Source organism: Sphaeramia orbicularis, chromosome 19 (assembly GCF_902148855.1).
Source record: "Sphaeramia orbicularis chromosome 19, fSphaOr1.1, whole genome shotgun sequence".
In the NCBI taxonomy this organism is placed as follows: domain Eukaryota; kingdom Metazoa; phylum Chordata; class Actinopteri; order Kurtiformes; family Apogonidae; genus Sphaeramia; species Sphaeramia orbicularis.
The window spans coordinates 201,370-218,445 of NC_043975.1; the positions used below are offsets into that span (position 1 = coordinate 201,370).

The 17,076-nt window shown below is 43.9% G+C and overlaps 2 protein-coding genes across 11 annotated transcripts in view; both read right to left on the bottom strand.

Moving 5' to 3' along the window:
* Positions 1 to 2,064: 2,064 nt before the first annotated feature.
* cox11 (cytochrome c oxidase assembly homolog 11 (yeast)) lies at positions 2,065 to 8,689 on the bottom strand. The gene is made up of 5 exons (XM_030121885.1): positions 8,575 to 8,689; positions 5,713 to 6,041; positions 3,892 to 4,047; positions 3,354 to 3,479; positions 2,065 to 2,841 (listed from the first exon to the last, which is right to left on the bottom strand). The coding sequence occupies exons 2-5, from the start codon at positions 6,010 to 6,012 to the stop codon at positions 2,653 to 2,655; spliced, it is 771 nt and encodes a 256-aa protein (XP_029977745.1). The 5' UTR covers positions 6,013 to 6,041; positions 8,575 to 8,689; the 3' UTR covers positions 2,065 to 2,652.
* A 989-nt stretch (positions 8,690 to 9,678) lies between these two features.
* The window catches only part of LOC115410286 (NACHT, LRR and PYD domains-containing protein 3-like), a 41,842-nt gene continuing 34,444 nt past the window's right edge, over positions 9,679 to 17,076 (bottom strand). For 2 of the 10 annotated variants that reach the window (XM_030121873.1, XM_030121872.1), the window contains 9 exons: positions 15,543 to 15,716; positions 15,286 to 15,447; positions 14,924 to 15,097; positions 13,682 to 13,855; positions 13,425 to 13,586; positions 13,063 to 13,236; positions 12,804 to 12,965; positions 10,587 to 10,633; positions 9,679 to 10,327 (listed from right to left, as the gene is read on the bottom strand). In XM_030121873.1, coding sequence (XP_029977733.1) covers positions 9,795 to 10,327; positions 10,587 to 10,633; positions 12,804 to 12,965; positions 13,063 to 13,236; positions 13,425 to 13,586; positions 13,682 to 13,855; positions 14,924 to 15,097; positions 15,286 to 15,447; positions 15,543 to 15,716 — 1,762 coding nt within the window. In that variant the 3' untranslated portion in view covers positions 9,679 to 9,794. The remainder of the gene's footprint in view (positions 10,328 to 10,586; positions 10,634 to 12,803; positions 12,966 to 13,062; positions 13,237 to 13,424; positions 13,587 to 13,681; positions 13,856 to 14,923; positions 15,098 to 15,285; positions 15,448 to 15,542; positions 15,717 to 17,076) is intronic. The other 8 variants (XM_030121875.1, XM_030121874.1, XM_030121879.1 and 5 more) reach the window with 8 other exon arrangements.

Genomic DNA, 17,076 nt, shown 5'->3' on the forward strand with positions numbered 1-17,076 from the left:
AGCTGTGTTGGAAGCAGGATACATCTAAAACAAGCAGGATACCGGCCCTCCAGGACCAGGACTGGTGACCCCTGACTTACAGGGTGGTTACACAGCAAAAAAAAAATCACACTTAAAAAACAAAACTTGTAAACATGAGACAGAAGTCTGTGGGACACTTCTTCACCTCTGCTGCCCCCTGCTGTCCGCTACAAACAGTACAAAACAACTTCACACCAGATGAAAATTACTTTATATTTTTCACTTCAGTCTGAATTTTTCGTCACCATTTATTTTAATTCTAATATTATCCTCTGTATTTTTCAGTGTCAATCCTGGATTTTCTTGTATTCAATTGATTGATCATGTAGATGTTCATTAAAGCTCAGAGTAAATTCAAAGGTCAAAGGTTATTAGATCAAAAAAGGCAAAGACAACAAAATCTATCATTAACTGAACATAACCCAAGTGTTTCCATCCACTGTCATTTATCAAAGTACACAGTTTTAGTTTTTCCTTCAGTTTCTTGTTACTTTAAATGTTTTTATTTAATTTGTTCATTTTATTGATTACTTTAACTGTTTTTGTTCATATTCTTGCTTATTTTATTCTTTTTTAACTTCAGTCAATTTTTTAGTTTATTTTAGTATTATTTTTTTTAATTTATTTTTTTAAATTTTTGTTAATTTTATTTACTATTTAATATATATAATAAAAAAAGAGGTGTGTCCATCCACTGTCATTGATCCAACTCCATGGGTTTTACTGGTGAATCAATGTTGTAGAAGATGACAGTGTTTCCACGGTAACTATGGAGCCTCTGAACGTCCAAATATGGTCGTATCTGATGACCATGAAAATATGAAGAACTGTATTTGACACCAATTATTGACATGGATCGATAGGATTAGTGGATCAACAGGAATTAAATAGTTTAGATCAGGAGATGGTTTAGGTCAGTGGGTGATGTTTGGGTCTGTAAGGGTTAAAAGTTTACATTTACAAACGATCCTTTAACAAAATGTCAAACACATGAACAAATATGAACTACTTGAAATGTCTTCTGAATAATCAGAGTAATCGTACCAATATTCTGTCTGTTATTAAATGTTTTGTGTATTTGTAGATCCACTGTGATCTATACGTTCTAAAATACATGTGGAAATGATGAACAGAATATTGGTAAAATTGTACTTATTTTTCTTAAGAAATTTAAGATTTATAGTCGTTCATATTATTCACATTTTTTTAAAGGATAGTATGTAAATGCAAATATTTTTACACCAATAATTAACATGTATTGATAGGATTAGTGGATCAACAGGTGTTCCACAGTTTAGATCAGTAGATGGTTTTGAACGCCGGTGGATGTGTGGGTCTTCATGGGTTAAATCAGGAAAAAGCCATCACAGCAGATTTTATATATTCCACGACTGCAGATGCAATTTATTAAATTATTTTGTTTATATATATTTTATTGGTTGATCCTTTAACGTCTGATGGACAAAAAAAACCTCTAAGTGCAATAAAGAAAAGTCAAACCAAGTCACTTTTCAAGTAAAAACCAATGAAGTGATGAGTTCATGGAACCTGATTAAAGATTTAAAGGATGAAAAACGGTGCTTTTCAGTCTTTCACTTATTGTCAGTAAAACATCTGAGGCCGGGCTGTCAAAGTCATGTTAGTTCAGAGTCCACATCCTCCCAATCTGATCTGCAGTGGGCCGGACCAGTCAAATAATAACAGAAGAATATAGACATAAGGACAACTCCAAACATTTCAGTGGGTTTTATAGTGAAAAAAGTCAAATTCCATTATGGAAACGTTTACATCTATAAACTGTCCTTTTAAAAATGTGAAGAACATGAACAACCATGAAAAAACTGACATTTATTCAGAAAAATCAGTGCAGTTTTGACTATATTCTGCCTCTGCTGATCATTTGTAAATGTGCATTAAAACTTACAGATCCCAGTGGATCTGCACATACACCACATATTTGAGTAACTGGCAGAATATGAGTCCAATTGCACTTACTTCTTTTAACACATTTGTAGTTTTTCATATTTTTTGTGAAAGGTTAGATTGTAAATTTACACATTTTCATGTAATTTCCCTTTTTTTTTACCCTAAAACAGAGGAAACATTTGGAACTGTCATTATTTGTAGGTTTTTATGGTTGTATTTGACTGATCTGACCCACTTCAGACTGAAGCAGGGCTTTAAATGGACCTAAAGTAAAAGGTCTGACTGTCCATCTCTTCAGTGTAATGTCTGTATTTCTCAGATTCATCCCCAGGGCCGGACCAGACCCTTTGGTGGGCCGGTTTTGGCCCCTGGGCCTTACGTTTGACACCTGTGATCTGAGGCGTCAAACAGCAGCAGTGGATGGTCCTGACCCATGGCATCAGTCTGAAGAACATGAAAACACAGGAGTGGACCCGTCAGACCCCACACAGACCAGGTTTACACAGCGAAGGCCGGACTACAGCTGGAACCAGTTCCATAGAGGAGGAGCTGATCCTGCTCCTATTCTCAGTGAGGAGCTGAAAAAGTCCAACTCTAGTTGTAAGATGACTGAAGTTCTGGGTGTGACTCCCGGCTGGAAAAGGCGCCGTGGTCCGTGTGTTGGGTCCGTTAGCAGCTGGTGTTCTGGTGTGGGGGGGTGACCCGTCAGTGGGAGCCGTACCCTGGCAGAGGCAGTTTCTGACCCTCTTTGGCCTCGAAGAAGGTGTAGGACAGAGTGATGGTGTCCACCCGGGCCATCCTGGGGTCCACGTCGAACTCCGGGTCGATGTAGAAGAAGACGGGCATGTCCACCTCCTCGTGAGGATTCAGACGCTGCTCCTCGAAGCAGAAACACTGAGGAGACGCAACGAAGGGGAGTTAGGACAAAGGGTTTGACTCCTGTACTGTTTAACAAATGAACGAACGCCACCTGAGGACGTCCAGCACCGTCTGGTCATAAAGACCCACATTATACAGACCCACATTATACAGACCCAATTATACAGACCCACATTATACAGACCCACATTATACAGACCCACATTATACAGACCCAATTATACAGACCCACATTATACAGACCCACATTATACAGACCCACATTATACAGACCCACATTATACAGACCCACATTATACAGACCCACATTATACAGACCCACATTATACAGACCCACATTATACAGACCCACATTATACAGACCCAATTATACAGACCCACATTATACAGACCCACATTATACAGACCCACATTTAGTTAGGTTGTTTTTGAGTAACTGGGTCACAGAATGACTCCAGGTCAGTGGATCTGAACCCTAGACCTGGTCCTGGGTCTGAAAGGGTCCCAGACCTGGTCCTGTGCGTTACCTGGATCTTGTTGAAGTACTGTCCTGCTTCGAACGGGACCACGTTGTAGGTGGAGATGCCGATGATGGCTTTGTCTGTGGGGTTCTTGGCTCTGTAGAAGGCCAAGGCCGTCTCACCTGGAACCACCTGCAAAACCACCAGGACAAGCAGGAGTTACATTAGTAGGATTAAACTACCCTATATGGACAAAAGTATGTGGACATGTTGAGTCCAGGTGTTTGTTTTCTAACAGGGTCTGGGATCCAAAACCATCAGGACTAATGTCAGAACAGAGTTTTCTATTATGGGATAGATATGATTACATTGGTTCGTTTGGTTTGAATTCTTCTCTTTGTTTCTAAAATGACTCACAGATGGTTTGGACTGCATTTCTCTCAACATTTATTTAGTTTAGTTTTTTTTTTATCCATGACTCTAATTTTAAATGTTCTTCTAAATTACTCAAATTTTTTTCGTGCTCTGACTGTAAATAATTTCCTCAGTTTTCTTGTTCTGACCCAGTTCTGAACTGGTTCAGTCGACGTGGATCAGGTCTTACGTAGATCTCCGTCTGTTGTGGTCTGAAGTTCCACTGCATGCTGGAGTGGGTGTCTGCGTTGAACGTGATTTTAAGGACGCGCTCCTTCACCGGCGTCATCGTCTCCACCTGATCGGCGTCGTGTCCGGCCACCGCCGTCCCACCGAGCCCTGATGCCTGGCAGACGGAGAGAAGGGCAAAACAAGACACCACAGGAAAGTCAGCGACGGTGAACAGGAAGAAAAACAACCAGTGTCCCTGCACGACCACCTCTGGTCTATGGGGGTCAGGTTCTGTTCTGTTCCAGTCCTGGTTCTGTTCTGTGTTCTAGTCCTGGTTCTGTATTCTAGTCCTGGTTCTGTTCTGTGTTCCAGTCCTGGTTCTGTGTTCTAGTCCTGGTTCTGTTCTGTGTTCCAGTCCTGGTTCTATTCTGTGTTCCAGTCCTGGTTCTGTGTTCTAGTCCTGGTTCTGTTCTGTGTTCCAGTCCTGGTTCTGTGTTCTAGTCCTGGTTCTGTTCTGTGTTCCAGTCCTGGTTCTGTTCTGTGTTCTAGTCCTGGTTCTGTTCTGTGTTCCAGTCCTGGTTCTGTGTTCTAGTCCTGGTTCTGTTCTGTGTTCTAGTCCTGGTTCTGTTCTGTGTTCCAGTCCTGGTTCTGTGTTCTAGTCCTGGTTCTGTTCTGTGTTCCAGTCCTGGTTCTGTGTTCTAGTCCTGGTTCTGTTCTGTGTTCTAGTCCTGGTTCTGTTCTGTGTTCCAGTCCTGGTTCTGTGTTCTAGTCCTGGTTCTGTTCTGTGTTCCAGTCCTGGTTCTGTGTTCTAGTCCTGGTTCTGTTCTGTGTTCCAGTCCTGGTTCTGTTCTGTGTTCCAGTCCTGGTTCTGTTCTGTGTTCTAGTCCTGTGGTTCTGGATGCAGATCAATCTCCAATAGAAGTGGGCGGGACTTTCACTGGAGAAGAACTGAACTGATCCAATCCCAGTCCAGATCGGACCTCTATCAGTGACCAATAGGAACTGGACTGAGATCTGGAACCACTTACATGTTCTAAACCAACACATGGACCATTAGAAATAAGGCAGCTGTTTCAGAGGTGGTTTGTGTTCAGGTTCTGGTGTCTGTGTTCAGGTCCTGGTGTCTGTGTTCGGGTCCTGGTGTCTGTGGTCAGGTCCTGGTTCAGGTCCTGGTGTCTGTGTTCAGGTCCTGGTGTCTGTGTTCAGGTCCTGGTTCAGGTCCTGGTGTCTGTGTTCAGGTCCTGGTGTCTGTGTTCGGGTCCTGGTGTCTGTGGTCAGGTCCTGGTGTCTGTGGTCAGTTCCTGGTTCAGGTCCTGGTGTCTGTGTTCAGGTCCTGGTGTCTGTGGTCAGGTCCTGGTGTCTGTGGTCAGGTCCTGGTTCAGGTCCTGGTGTCTGTGTTCGGGTCCTGGTGTCTGTGTTCAGGTCCTGGTGTCTGTGTTCAGGTCCTGGTTCAGGTCCTGGTGTCTGTGTTCAGGTCCTGGTGTCTGTGTTCAGGTCCTGGTGTCTGTGTTCAGGTCCTGGTTCAGGTCCTGGTGTCTGTGTTCAGGTCCTGGTGTCTGTGTTCAGGTCCTGGTTCAGGTCCTGGTGTCTGTGTTCGGGTCCTGGTGTCTGTGTTCAGGTCCTGGTGTCTGTGTTCAGGTCCTGGTGTCTGTGTTCAGGTCCTGGTTCAGGTCCTGGTGTCTGTGTTCAGGTCCTGGTTCAGGTCCTGGTGTCTGTGTTCAGGTCCTGGTTCAGGTCCTGGTGTCTGTGTTCAGGTCCTGGTGTCTGTGTTCAGGTCCTGGTTCAGGTCCTGGTGTCTGTGTTCAGGTCCTGGTGTCTGTGGTCACATGACACTCTTCACCTGACAGTACAGTCTGTATAGCGGCACAGCGGCGTACGACAGGCCGATCATCCCCACGCCGGCCGCAGCGATGTACGTCAGCGCCGTCCTGTTCCTGGTTTTCCACTCGTCCTCCTGAGTCCGGCTCCGCCTCTGTCGGCCTCGGCTCTGGACGTAGGAGCGCTGGGGGAGCCTCCGCCGCAGGAGGAGGGGTTCGGCCCAAGAGCTCCGCCCCCTGCCGCCGCAGAGACCTGCCCGAAGGCACCGGGTCAACGGGACCGACGAGCAGAGAGGACGCCGGACCAACAGAGGAAGCAGCATGATGGGACCGAGGTCAGCTGACGGTCAGTCTGTGAACAGAACACACCTGGTGGTCAGTCTGTGAACACATGACGGTCAGTCTGTGAACAGAACACACCTGGTGGTCAGTCTGTGAACACATGACGGTCAGTCTGTGAACAGAACACACCTGGTGGTCAGTCTGTGAACACCTGACGGTCAGTCTGTGAACACCTGGCGGTCAGTCTGTAAACACCTGACGGTCAGTCTGTGAACACCTGGCGGTCAGTCTGTGAACACCTGGTGGTCAGTCTGTAAACACCTGGTGGTCAGTCTGTAAACACCTGGTGGTCAGTCTGTGCATACCTGGTGGTCAGTCTGTGCACACCTGGTGGTCAGTCTGTACACAGCTGGTGGTCAGTCTGTGCACACCTGGTGGTCAGTCTGTACACAGCTGGTGGTCAGTCTGTGCACAGCTGGTGGTCAGTCTGTACACAGCTGGTGGTCAGTCTGTGCACACCTGGTGGTCAGTCTGTACACAGCTGGTGGTCAGTCTGTGCACACCTGGTGGTCAGTCTGTACACAGCTGGTGGTCAGTCTGTGCACAGCTGGTGGTCAGTCTGTACACACCTGGTGGTCAGTCTGTGCACAGCTGGTGGTCAGTCTGTGCACACCTGGTGGTCAGTCTGTACACAGCTGGTGGTCAGTCTGTGCACAGCTGGTGGTCAGTCTGTGCACACCTGGTGGTCAGTCTGTACACAGCTGGTGGTCAGTCTGTGCACAGCTGGTGGTCAGTCTGTGCACACCTGGTGGTCAGTCTGTACACAGCTGGTGGTCAGTCTGTGCACAGCTGGTGGTCAGTCTGTGCACAGCTGGTGGTCAGTCTGTACACAGCTGGTGGTCAGTCTGTGCACAGCTGGTGGTCAGTCTGTACACAGCTGGTGGTCAGTCTGTGCACACCTGGTGGTCAGTCTGTACACAGCTGGTGGTCAGTCTGTGCACACCTGGTGGTCAGTCTGTACACAGCTGGTGGTCAGTCTGTGCACAGCTGGTGGTCAGTCTGTACACACCTGGTGGTCAGTCTGTGCACAGCTGGTGGTCAGTCTGTGCACACCTGGTGGTCAGTCTGTACACAGCTGGTGGTCAGTCTGTGCACAGCTGGTGGTCAGTCTGTGCACACCTGGTGGTCAGTCTGTACACAGCTGGTGGTCAGTCTGTGCACAGCTGGTGGTCAGTCTGTACACAGCTGGTGGTCAGTCTGTGCACACCTGGTGGTCAGTCTGTACACAGCTGGTGGTCAGTCTGTGCACAGCTGGTGGTCAGTCTGTACACAGCTGGTGGTCAGTCTGTGCACAGCTGGTGGTCAGTCTGTACACAGCTGGTGGTCAGTCTGTGCACAGCTGGTGGTCAGTCTGTACACAGCTGGTGGTCAGTCTGTGCACACCTGGTGGTCAGTCTGTACACAGCTGGTGGTCAGTCTGTGCACACCTGGTGGTCAGTCTGTACACAGCTGGTGGTCAGTCTGTGCACAGCTGGTGGTCAGTCTGTACACAGCTGGTGGTCAGTCTGTGCACAGCTGGTGGTCAGTCTGTGCACACCTGGTGGTCAGTCTGTACACAGCTGGTGGTCAGTCTGTGCACACCTGGTGGTCAGTCTGTACACAGCTGGTGGTCAGTCTGTGCACAGCTGGTGGTCAGTCTGTACACAGCTGGTGGTCAGTCTGTGCACAGCTGGTGGTCAGTCTGTACACACCTGGTGGTCAGTCTGTGCACAGCTGGTGGTCAGTCTGTACACACCTGGTGGTCAGTCTGTGCACAGCTGGTGGTCAGTCTGTGCACAGCTGGTGGTCAGTCTGTGCACAGCTGGTGGTCAGTCTGTGCACACCTGGTGGTCAGTCTGTGCACAGCTGGTGGTCAGTGTGTGCACAGCTGGTGGTCAGTGTGTATCTGTCCCCACACACCTCAGTCCACTCCCAGTGCCTGTGCTTTCATGCTTTCGTGCCTGTGAACAGCCTGTTCCTTCAGGTGTTCATCATGGTACTTCCACCTGGTTGGTGTCAGTCATTCTTAAATTCGGCTCAAGTACAAAACAGTTCCAATCTAATAAATTCCCTTCATGTGAGTCCTACTCAGAGCAGACCTGGACATGTGGACTTCAGTTCAGGTATGTGGTCAGTTATCTTCCAGCTGAATTTACAGACAAATGCAGAAGCTTCTTCACATGTAATCCTATTCTTTTGTTGTGGTTTTTCCATCACAAACCCAAACTGACCCTTCAGTTCAATCCAATCTGAGCCGGACTCGTTGCTGAACAGATGTTAAAGCCATGTCCTGGTAAACTGACCTGTAAACCCAGTGGACATTTAGATAAAAGCTGTAAATGTGAGTAAACACAGTTCACCTGGGACACAGCTGGAACTTCAGCAGACTGAGCTGATTCACAAGAAAAACACACCCGTGACCTCCAGCTCCGACACCGTTAGCTTTAGCTTCAGGCTAACCCGGAGACTTTCACCGACTGGACTGAACAAGTGTGTGTGTGTGTGTGTGTGTGTGTGTGTGTGTGTGTGTCACATTCGGTCATCTAATGAGTGCTTACAAATACCTCTGCAGATGAAGACCACGGTTATTCTCCGCTGCACACAAACACATTACAAAACATGTCAGGAAACGAACATGTATAACACATGCGCAACACGCATCCAGCTCCGACTGAAAACGGAACAACGAGAGAAAGGTTCCGCAGTGAAACACACCGACGAATAATAAGGCACAAAACACATGAATACATGGATGGATGGATGGATGGATGGATGGATGGATGGATGGATGGATGGATGATGCTCTAATTCAAAGTTAATTCTGGATAAGGTCCAAATATGGACACTTTTGTTTTCAGACGTTCATTTACATCAGGTCAATCCCAGTCGATCCAAACATCAGATTCACTCTTTCTTCTTTTCACATGTTCATTTACACTTATGCATTTTGCAGACACTTTTTTCCAAAGCAACATACAGGAGAAAACCAATCAAATCAATCAATCAAAATTTTATTTATTTTATTTTATTTATTTATTTGTCACACTCAGTCATGTTCACACTCAGTCCATCTGTTCATATGTGTTGGTAGATGTTGGAAATTATAGTTGTTTTTTCCCTTATTGGTGAAATAAATCTGTAATGCAGTCTCACTTAAACCAGGCAGGATGTTCCTTTATCAGACACAGCAGATCCCAGACATCACAACTTTGACCGTCAGACAATTCCTTTAATGAATCTTAAAAAATTAAATAAATAAATAAATAAGCAGGCGGTGCCAGTTTTGTCATACTTCAGTGTATATTTTGGTGCAAATAATGATTCAACCATGATACAAGCCAGTGATGAACAAACACAACAGAAGTTAAAACACAAGACTGGAAATCTGAAATCCTATTCTTTCCATTTCTTTATTCTTTTAAAGTTCCTGAGATAAACTCAAAAACACAACCATTCAAGAGTTCAGATGAACAGACAGAACACATGGGTTCAGTATAGTTGGTCTTTTTTTTTTTTTTTTTTTTTTTAACTTTTTTGATTATTTTGTTCAGTTTTGTTAATTGTTCCTTCAGTTTTTGTTCAGTTTGTTGGTTATTTTTTTCATTTTTTTGATTATTTTGTTCATTTTGTTCATTGTTTCTTCAGTTTCTGTTCAGTTTGTTGGTTATTTTCTTCATTTTGTGGATTATTTTGTTCAGTTTTGTTCACTGTTTCTTCAGTTTTTGTTCAGTTTGTTGGTTATTTTCTGTTTTGTGGATTATTTTGCTCTTTTTTCTCATGTTGTTCATTTAAACACATCACACAGAGACACTGAGGAACCAGGCCACACACCAAAGCTAACACACAAGGGTGGAGTGAACGTGTCCTTGAATTCGTAAAGGTGGATGGGTTTGCCTGAGGACGCTGTGGAGAAGGTCAGACGTCCTGCAGAACAGTCCACAAACACCATCACCCGTCCACAGGTGGAGGCCGACACATTCAGTTTGACATAATCTCTAGTCTTACGGACAAAGTAACCTTTAGAATTGCAGTACAGTCTCAGAGACCAGTCTGTCATAAACCCAAAGTGTTGGCTGAATTCTTCATTTCTCCTTTGTGTCTGAGTCACTGCTATAAAAACCTTTCCACTCCAGTCCACCTCCCAGTAGCAGCGACCGGTTAGCCCAGGTGAACACGTCACCTCTTCATAGGAGACAACACCTGAATGAGCTGGGTTTGATGGAACCTGTGTTCTACGGGTCACCGTCCTGTTGTCAGCGGACAGTCGGACGTCTCTGTGTACGCCACTGTTCACATCCAACGTGAGTTCACAGAAATCTGATGGAGAGGAGACAGAGTATTCAGAAGACATTTGATCACACGTCTACTGTCAGTAGAGTCTAATGAATAAATGCGAGCATAAAAGTTAAAGTTGCCTTTTAAAGTCAGAACATTTGGTGGTGACTACGTGGACTGAAAACCACTCACAGACCATGAGTGGAAAAAAGGATTGATATATGGTATTTTATGGCAGGTTGGTTTCTGTCCTGTCATACCACCAGAGCATGTGAGATAAAACAGTTATGTCCACACTTACAGTTCTTCAGACCAAGGTCGAACGTGTGCGGTCCAACATGGTCCAACCTGGAGAAAAACAACACACTCAGATTGAGTTTTTGTCCAATGAGTGTTAACAACAGTTCCATGTTACGTACAGTGAAGTACAAACCACATGTCTGAAGTCACAGTATTAAAAGTGGGTAACGTCAGAGTTTTCTGTGGCTCAGAATCAGGTGTAGGTGTTTCCATCAGTATTACAACATACACTGATCAGCTGTAACATTCTGACAATGACAGTCAAGTGGTATGAAGGGTGATGTTTGGTTCACTTTGGGCTGATGATTGTCTTTATTGCTGGTTACTTCTTAATTAGAAAAAATAATTATTGTGTTAATTTTTGCCCATTTCTGTATATTTCGCTGATTGTTTCTTCATTTTTGTTCTGCTTGTTGGTTATTTTGCTCATTTTTGTTTGTTGTTTTGGTGTAAACAGTCCTGTGGATCAGGTAACAGCTTTTAATGTTGATGTAAGCTGAGGATGTGATCCCAGAGCAAACAGAAGGAACGTCAGTAAACAGACTCATACATTCTGTAAAACCTGTTGTTCAGAGCTGGACCTCCTCTGATTGGATTTATTTGTCAAACTCTTTCCATAGAGGCTCAGTGGTGGTGAGACTGCCCCATCCTTCCTTTGTCCATTTTTGGTCAGTACTAATGACCGTGAACACCCAACAGGAGCTGCAGTAGTGGAGACGATCTGACCCAGTCCTCACTGTTACAGTACGGCCCTTGGAAAAGTCCCTCACTTCTTTACGTTGCTCATGTTTCTGCTTCCAACGCGTCAGTTCCAACGTTTACAGGGTGACGTGGTGCCAGTGTTTACGACCTGGTCACAGGTCCCATTGGACTGAAATAATGAATATTATTAACACTGCTCCTGTCAGTGGACATGATGTAACAGCTGAACAGTGTATACCCTTCAGAATTACTGACAGAATTCATAAACCTCCATTAAAATGAGCTGTTCAGACATAAGAGCAGCTCAGCTGCAGATGAGGACCAGAAAGAGAGAACATACTGTATTCACACCAGTGCTCAGCTCTGTGCTCTGGCTCCCTGTGAGCTTCAGGATCGATTTTAAAGTGCTTTTACTGGTTTATTAAACTCTTAATGGTCTTAGTTGTATTTATTTATCTGACTTGCTTTCACATGTGAGCCCTCTTGGACCCTCAGGTCCTCAGGTGGTCAGATTTGAACTGTTCCTAGAGTCTACCTGAGGATCTGAGGTCCGCTGCCACTGTTCATGTTTTTACAAGTAAACTCAAAACCTCTCTTTTTAGTTTAGCTTTTAATTAAACTCTTACTTTTTAACATTGTTTTAGTCTGTTGCTTTCATTTTTATTTTTATTTGCACCTGTGGGACAGTGGGGGTTTGGTGTGAAGCACTTTGTGCTACATGTAACATGTATGAAAAGTGCTGTAGAAATAAAGTTTGACTGATTGATTCATAAGGTATCAGACATCAGCAACTAGCACTAGCTAATGAGCCTCCAGGAGTTTGGTCATGGTTTTGAATTTTATTCATTCATTCATTCATTCATTCATCCATTTATTTATTTATTTATTTATTTACACATCATACCAGCAAGAGAAAAATTTGAAAAACAATTTTCATGCAAGTAATGCCATTGAGCAGGAGAGGATAGAAGCCAAAAAAGGCTGATGTAAATATTTCCCCAGAAGAAAGCAATACACAGGGGAAAAAAAGATTTAAAAAATATGATGTAACTGAAATAATGAAGTAAAAACAATAGAAATACAAATAAAATGATCTACAGTCTTACATTTTTTTGTAAATTAAAGTCCTTTTCAGTTGCTTTTTAAATAATAATAAAGAAGATTTTAATGGAAGTTCAGGTTGTGTATTATTCCAAAGATTTGGTCTGTGATATTTTAGAGAATACTGACAGAACTTCGGCAGTACGGAAGATAACATTTGCTTGAGTACCGTGTAGGGTAATTGTGAATGACAGAAGACAACATAAAGTTCTGGAAAACGTTAGAAAGGACATGAGTTAAGTGAACGTATTTGTACATGACGACACAGGTCTAGTAAACATTCACATCAAAACCTGAGAGAAGTTTGAATTTTATGAACAGACCACAATATCAGAAACATTACATGTACAAATAAAAAACATGGCAAAATCAATCAAAGAGATGTCAAGAAGAGAAACAAGAGTCAGAGTCAAACCTGAGAGTGTCCAGTTTCAAACATGGATCCTCTAGTAGCTTCACTGCTGAGTCTCCTGGATGGTTCTGGCTCAGGTCTAACGCTCTTAGATGGGATGGATTGGACCTCAGAGCCGACGCCAGAGAAGAACAGCCTTCCTCTGTGATCTGACAACCTGACAGCCTGGAAACAGGAGAAGGTTTCACACAAATAATAGGGAATGTTATGCAGGTACTATAGTTATGCAATCAGCTTGAATTCAAATATGTGGTACACTGACCTGAGAGTCTCCAGGTGACAGTTTGGACTCTCCAGTCCAGTAGACAACACCTTCACTCCTGAATCCTTCAGGTCATTGTGACTCATGTCCAAATGTCTCAGACTAGAAGACTGGGAGCTGAGGACTGAGGACAAAGGTTCACAACTTCTCTCTGAGAGACCACAGCGTACCAACCTGAAGACACAAACAAATACAGACACATGTTGTGTCCAGTTCATCAGTGTTTCACAGAAGTCATCCCATCAGATACTGGACAGGTTTATAGTGTATACTGGACTCTTCTGTTCTCCAGGGCTGTGTAATCCACCCACAGAACTGATGAAGATGCAATGGACTGACACTGACCAGGGTTCTGTCCATACCTGAGAGTGTCCAGTTTCAAACATGGATCCTCTAGTAGCTTCACTGCTGAGTCTCCTGGATAGTTGTGGCTCAGGTCTAACTCTCTTAGATGGGATGGATTGGACCTCAGCGCTGAGACCAGAGAAGAACAGCCTTCCTCTGTGATCTGACAACCTGACAGCCTGGAAACAGAAGGTTTCACACAAATAATTAGAATTTTTATGTGACTGCTTTAGTTGTACAATCAGCTTAAATTAAAGTCTGTGGTAAAAGTGACCTGAGAGTCTCCAGGTGACAGTTGGGACTCTCCAGTCCAGCAGACAACACCTTCACTCCTGAATCCCCCAGGTTATTGTGACTCATGTCCAAATGTCTCAGACTAGAAGACTGGGAGCTGAGGACTGAGGACAAAGGTTCACAACTTCTCTGTGAGAGACCACAGTCTGTCAACCTGAAGACACAAACAAATACAAACAGATTTTGTGTCTAATGTATCAAAATCAGAACCATCTTTATTTGCCAAGTATGTAAAGAAATACAAGAAATTATTTGGTGGTATATGTTGACTCTCTAGTAAATTATAAAAACAAAATAATAAATATTGTAAGAAAACCAAAATAAGAAAAAAAGAAGCTCTACACACTCATAAACTCTACATACATAAGGGCACAGAATCAACCTGTGAAGTTCAGACCTTTTCCAGAAGGAAAGGAGTCATTACTAAGGCTGTAGATCGGCAAGAATCTGGTGATACGATACAAATGACGATACTAGGATCCCAATACGATATATCATGACACTGTTAAAAAGGCAATTTTTTGTTTGTTTCTTTTTTTTAAAATGATTATTTCCTTGAATAATTAAATTCCAGCAGAAATCTGCACAAATACTAAACCCATTTGTATTTGATCCCAACAGGATCTAATGTTCTATCACCAAATGTTCCAACTGTGTTCAAACTGAAATTCTGTTTCACAGACATTCCAGTTTCAGATCCTGTTCAAATGTTCAGATTCTATTAGTTCACAACTAACATCAGAACAGGATTTGAGTTCAACCCCAACAAAGGAACGAACATTATTGAATAAAAGAGTGTGAAATAAGAATAAATAAAAGAAAAACAAAAAACTAAAATGAACCCCCACAATATCTGCATTTGAATAAATACCTACAAATATCAATACAGTATTGTGAAATGAAATATAGCGATATATTGCAGAACTGATATTTTCTTACCGCCCTAGTCATTACATCAGGTTCAGAATATGGAGCAGATCTTGTGCAGATTTAACTCTTATTCCTCTGTGGTACAAACTGTTCTCTGTAGGTCACCACCTATTGTATCCCAATGAAACTAAGGGTGATGTTGTCTGGAGGTTTAGCTCCAAGCAGGGTCACCCATGACAGTAAGGTTGAGTGGGATGGATGGATGGATGGATGGATGGATGGGTGCTGAATTTTTGCAATTTGATTAAACTGAACTCTAACCTAAAACATTCTTTACAAATATGTCACTGACCTGAGAGTCTCCAGGTGACAGTTTGGACTCTCCAGTCCAGTAGACAACACCTTCACTCCTGAATCCTTCAGGTCATTGTGACTCATGTCCAAATGTCTCAGACTAGAAGACTGGGAGCTGAGGACTGAGGACAAAGGTTCACAACTTCTCTCTGAGAGACCACAGCGTACCAACCTGAAGACACAAACAAATACAGACACATGTTGTGTCCAGTTCATCAGTGTTTCACAGAAGTCATCCCATCAGATACTGGACAGGTTTATAGTGTATACTGGACTCTTCTGTTCTCCAGGGCTGTGTAATCCACCCACAGAACTGATGAAGATGCAATGGACTGACACTGACCAGGGTTCTGTCCATACCTGAGAGTGTCCAGTTTCAAACATGGATCCTCTAGTAGCTTCACTGCTGAGTCTCCTGGATAGTTGTGGCTCAGGTCTAACTCTCTTAGATGGGATGGATTGGACCTCAGCGCTGAGACCAGAGAAGAACAGCCTTCCTCTGTGATCTGACAACCTGACAGCCTGGAAACAGAAGGTTTCACACAAACATTTAGAATTTTTATGTGACTGCTTTAGTTGTACAATCAGCTTAAATTAAAGTCTGTGGTAAAAGTGACCTGAGAGTCTCCAGGTGACAGTTGGGACTCTCCAGTCCAGCAGACAACACCTTCACTCCTGAATCCCCCAGGTTATTGTGACTCATGTCCAAATGTCTCAGACTAGAAGACTGGGAGCTGAGGACTGAGGACAAAGGTTCACAACTTCTCTGTGAGAGACCACAGTCTGTCAACCTGAAGACACAAACAAATACAAACAGATTTTGTATCAAAATCAGAATCATCTTTATTTACAAAGTACCAGAGGTCGTCTTAACTGAAAATATTCCATCACTGACATATTCTTTTTTTTAAATGATGGAAAATTCTGAAGGCCGTCCGCCATTTTGACAGATTACAATACTGAGGGTAATCTACCAAAGAAAGTATTCACATATCACTGTGAACTGACAATAGCATAACAGAGGACCCAAATGCAGTTTTAGGTGCACAATGTGCACAGTCTTTATTCTCAAGCAGACAACAACAGAAAAGGGACAGGCAACAGATGAGCCAGGGACAGGCGGTGGGCCAGAAACCAGCAGATCCAAACGAGACCAGAGGGGAGCAGATAGGAGACGTGGTCGGGGGACAGAAGGCAGGTCAGTAATCCAGGATTCAGACAGGCAGACAGGTGAGAATCCAGGCAGCAGGCAGGGCAGGAACGAACAGGATCAGAAAAGCAGACAGGAGATCATGACTCCCAAGTTTCGTGCTACATTGGTAGGAGCCAGAGATAAGGAGTCAGTGCTGATGGAGATGTCCTGCTGTATGGTTGGGTTGGCTTAGCTGGGAAGACCAGCAGTTCAGTTTTGGACAGGTTCATCTGAAGGTGATGGGCTTTCATCCATGCAGATATGTCAGAGAGACAGTCTGAGATTGGCGCTGAGACTGTGGAGTCATCAGGTGGGAATGCCAGATAGAGCTGGGTATCATCAGCATAGCAGTGATATAAGAAACCGTGTGAGTGGATGATCTGACCCAGTGAGGTGGTGTACAGACCCTATCAAAATCTTCAGACCAGTTGAAAAATAGCTAGAATTTACCTTTTGCACATTTGGATCTTAATGAGGTTTTAAGTAGAGCTACAATCTACAAAAGCAAGAAGGGGGAGTGAGACAAAAAGCACTTTGAAAAAGTCATTTATTGAAAACAACAGGTAAACTGAAATAGGCTGTTTATCAGCTGATCAAAAGTTTAAGACCACAGGCTATAAAAGCCAAAATCTGCTCCAAATTCTCATTTTCTGTGGGGCATTCACACGGTCATGCCCTCCTGATGGCTAAAGCTCAGAAGCTTTCTCTTCTTGAACGTGGTCGGATCGTCCAGCTGCATAAGCGAGGCCTCTGGCAGCGTGCCATTGCTGCTGAGGTTGGACGCAGTAAGACAGTCATTCTACATTTTTGGACAGATCCTGAGCATTATGGAACAAAAAAGTCAAGTGGTAGACCCAAAAAAATGACACCTGCGCTGAGCCGGAGGATCCCATTGACTGTCTGTCAGGACACAGGGCGGTCCTCCACCCAAATGAAGGCCCTTACTGGTGCCGACTGCA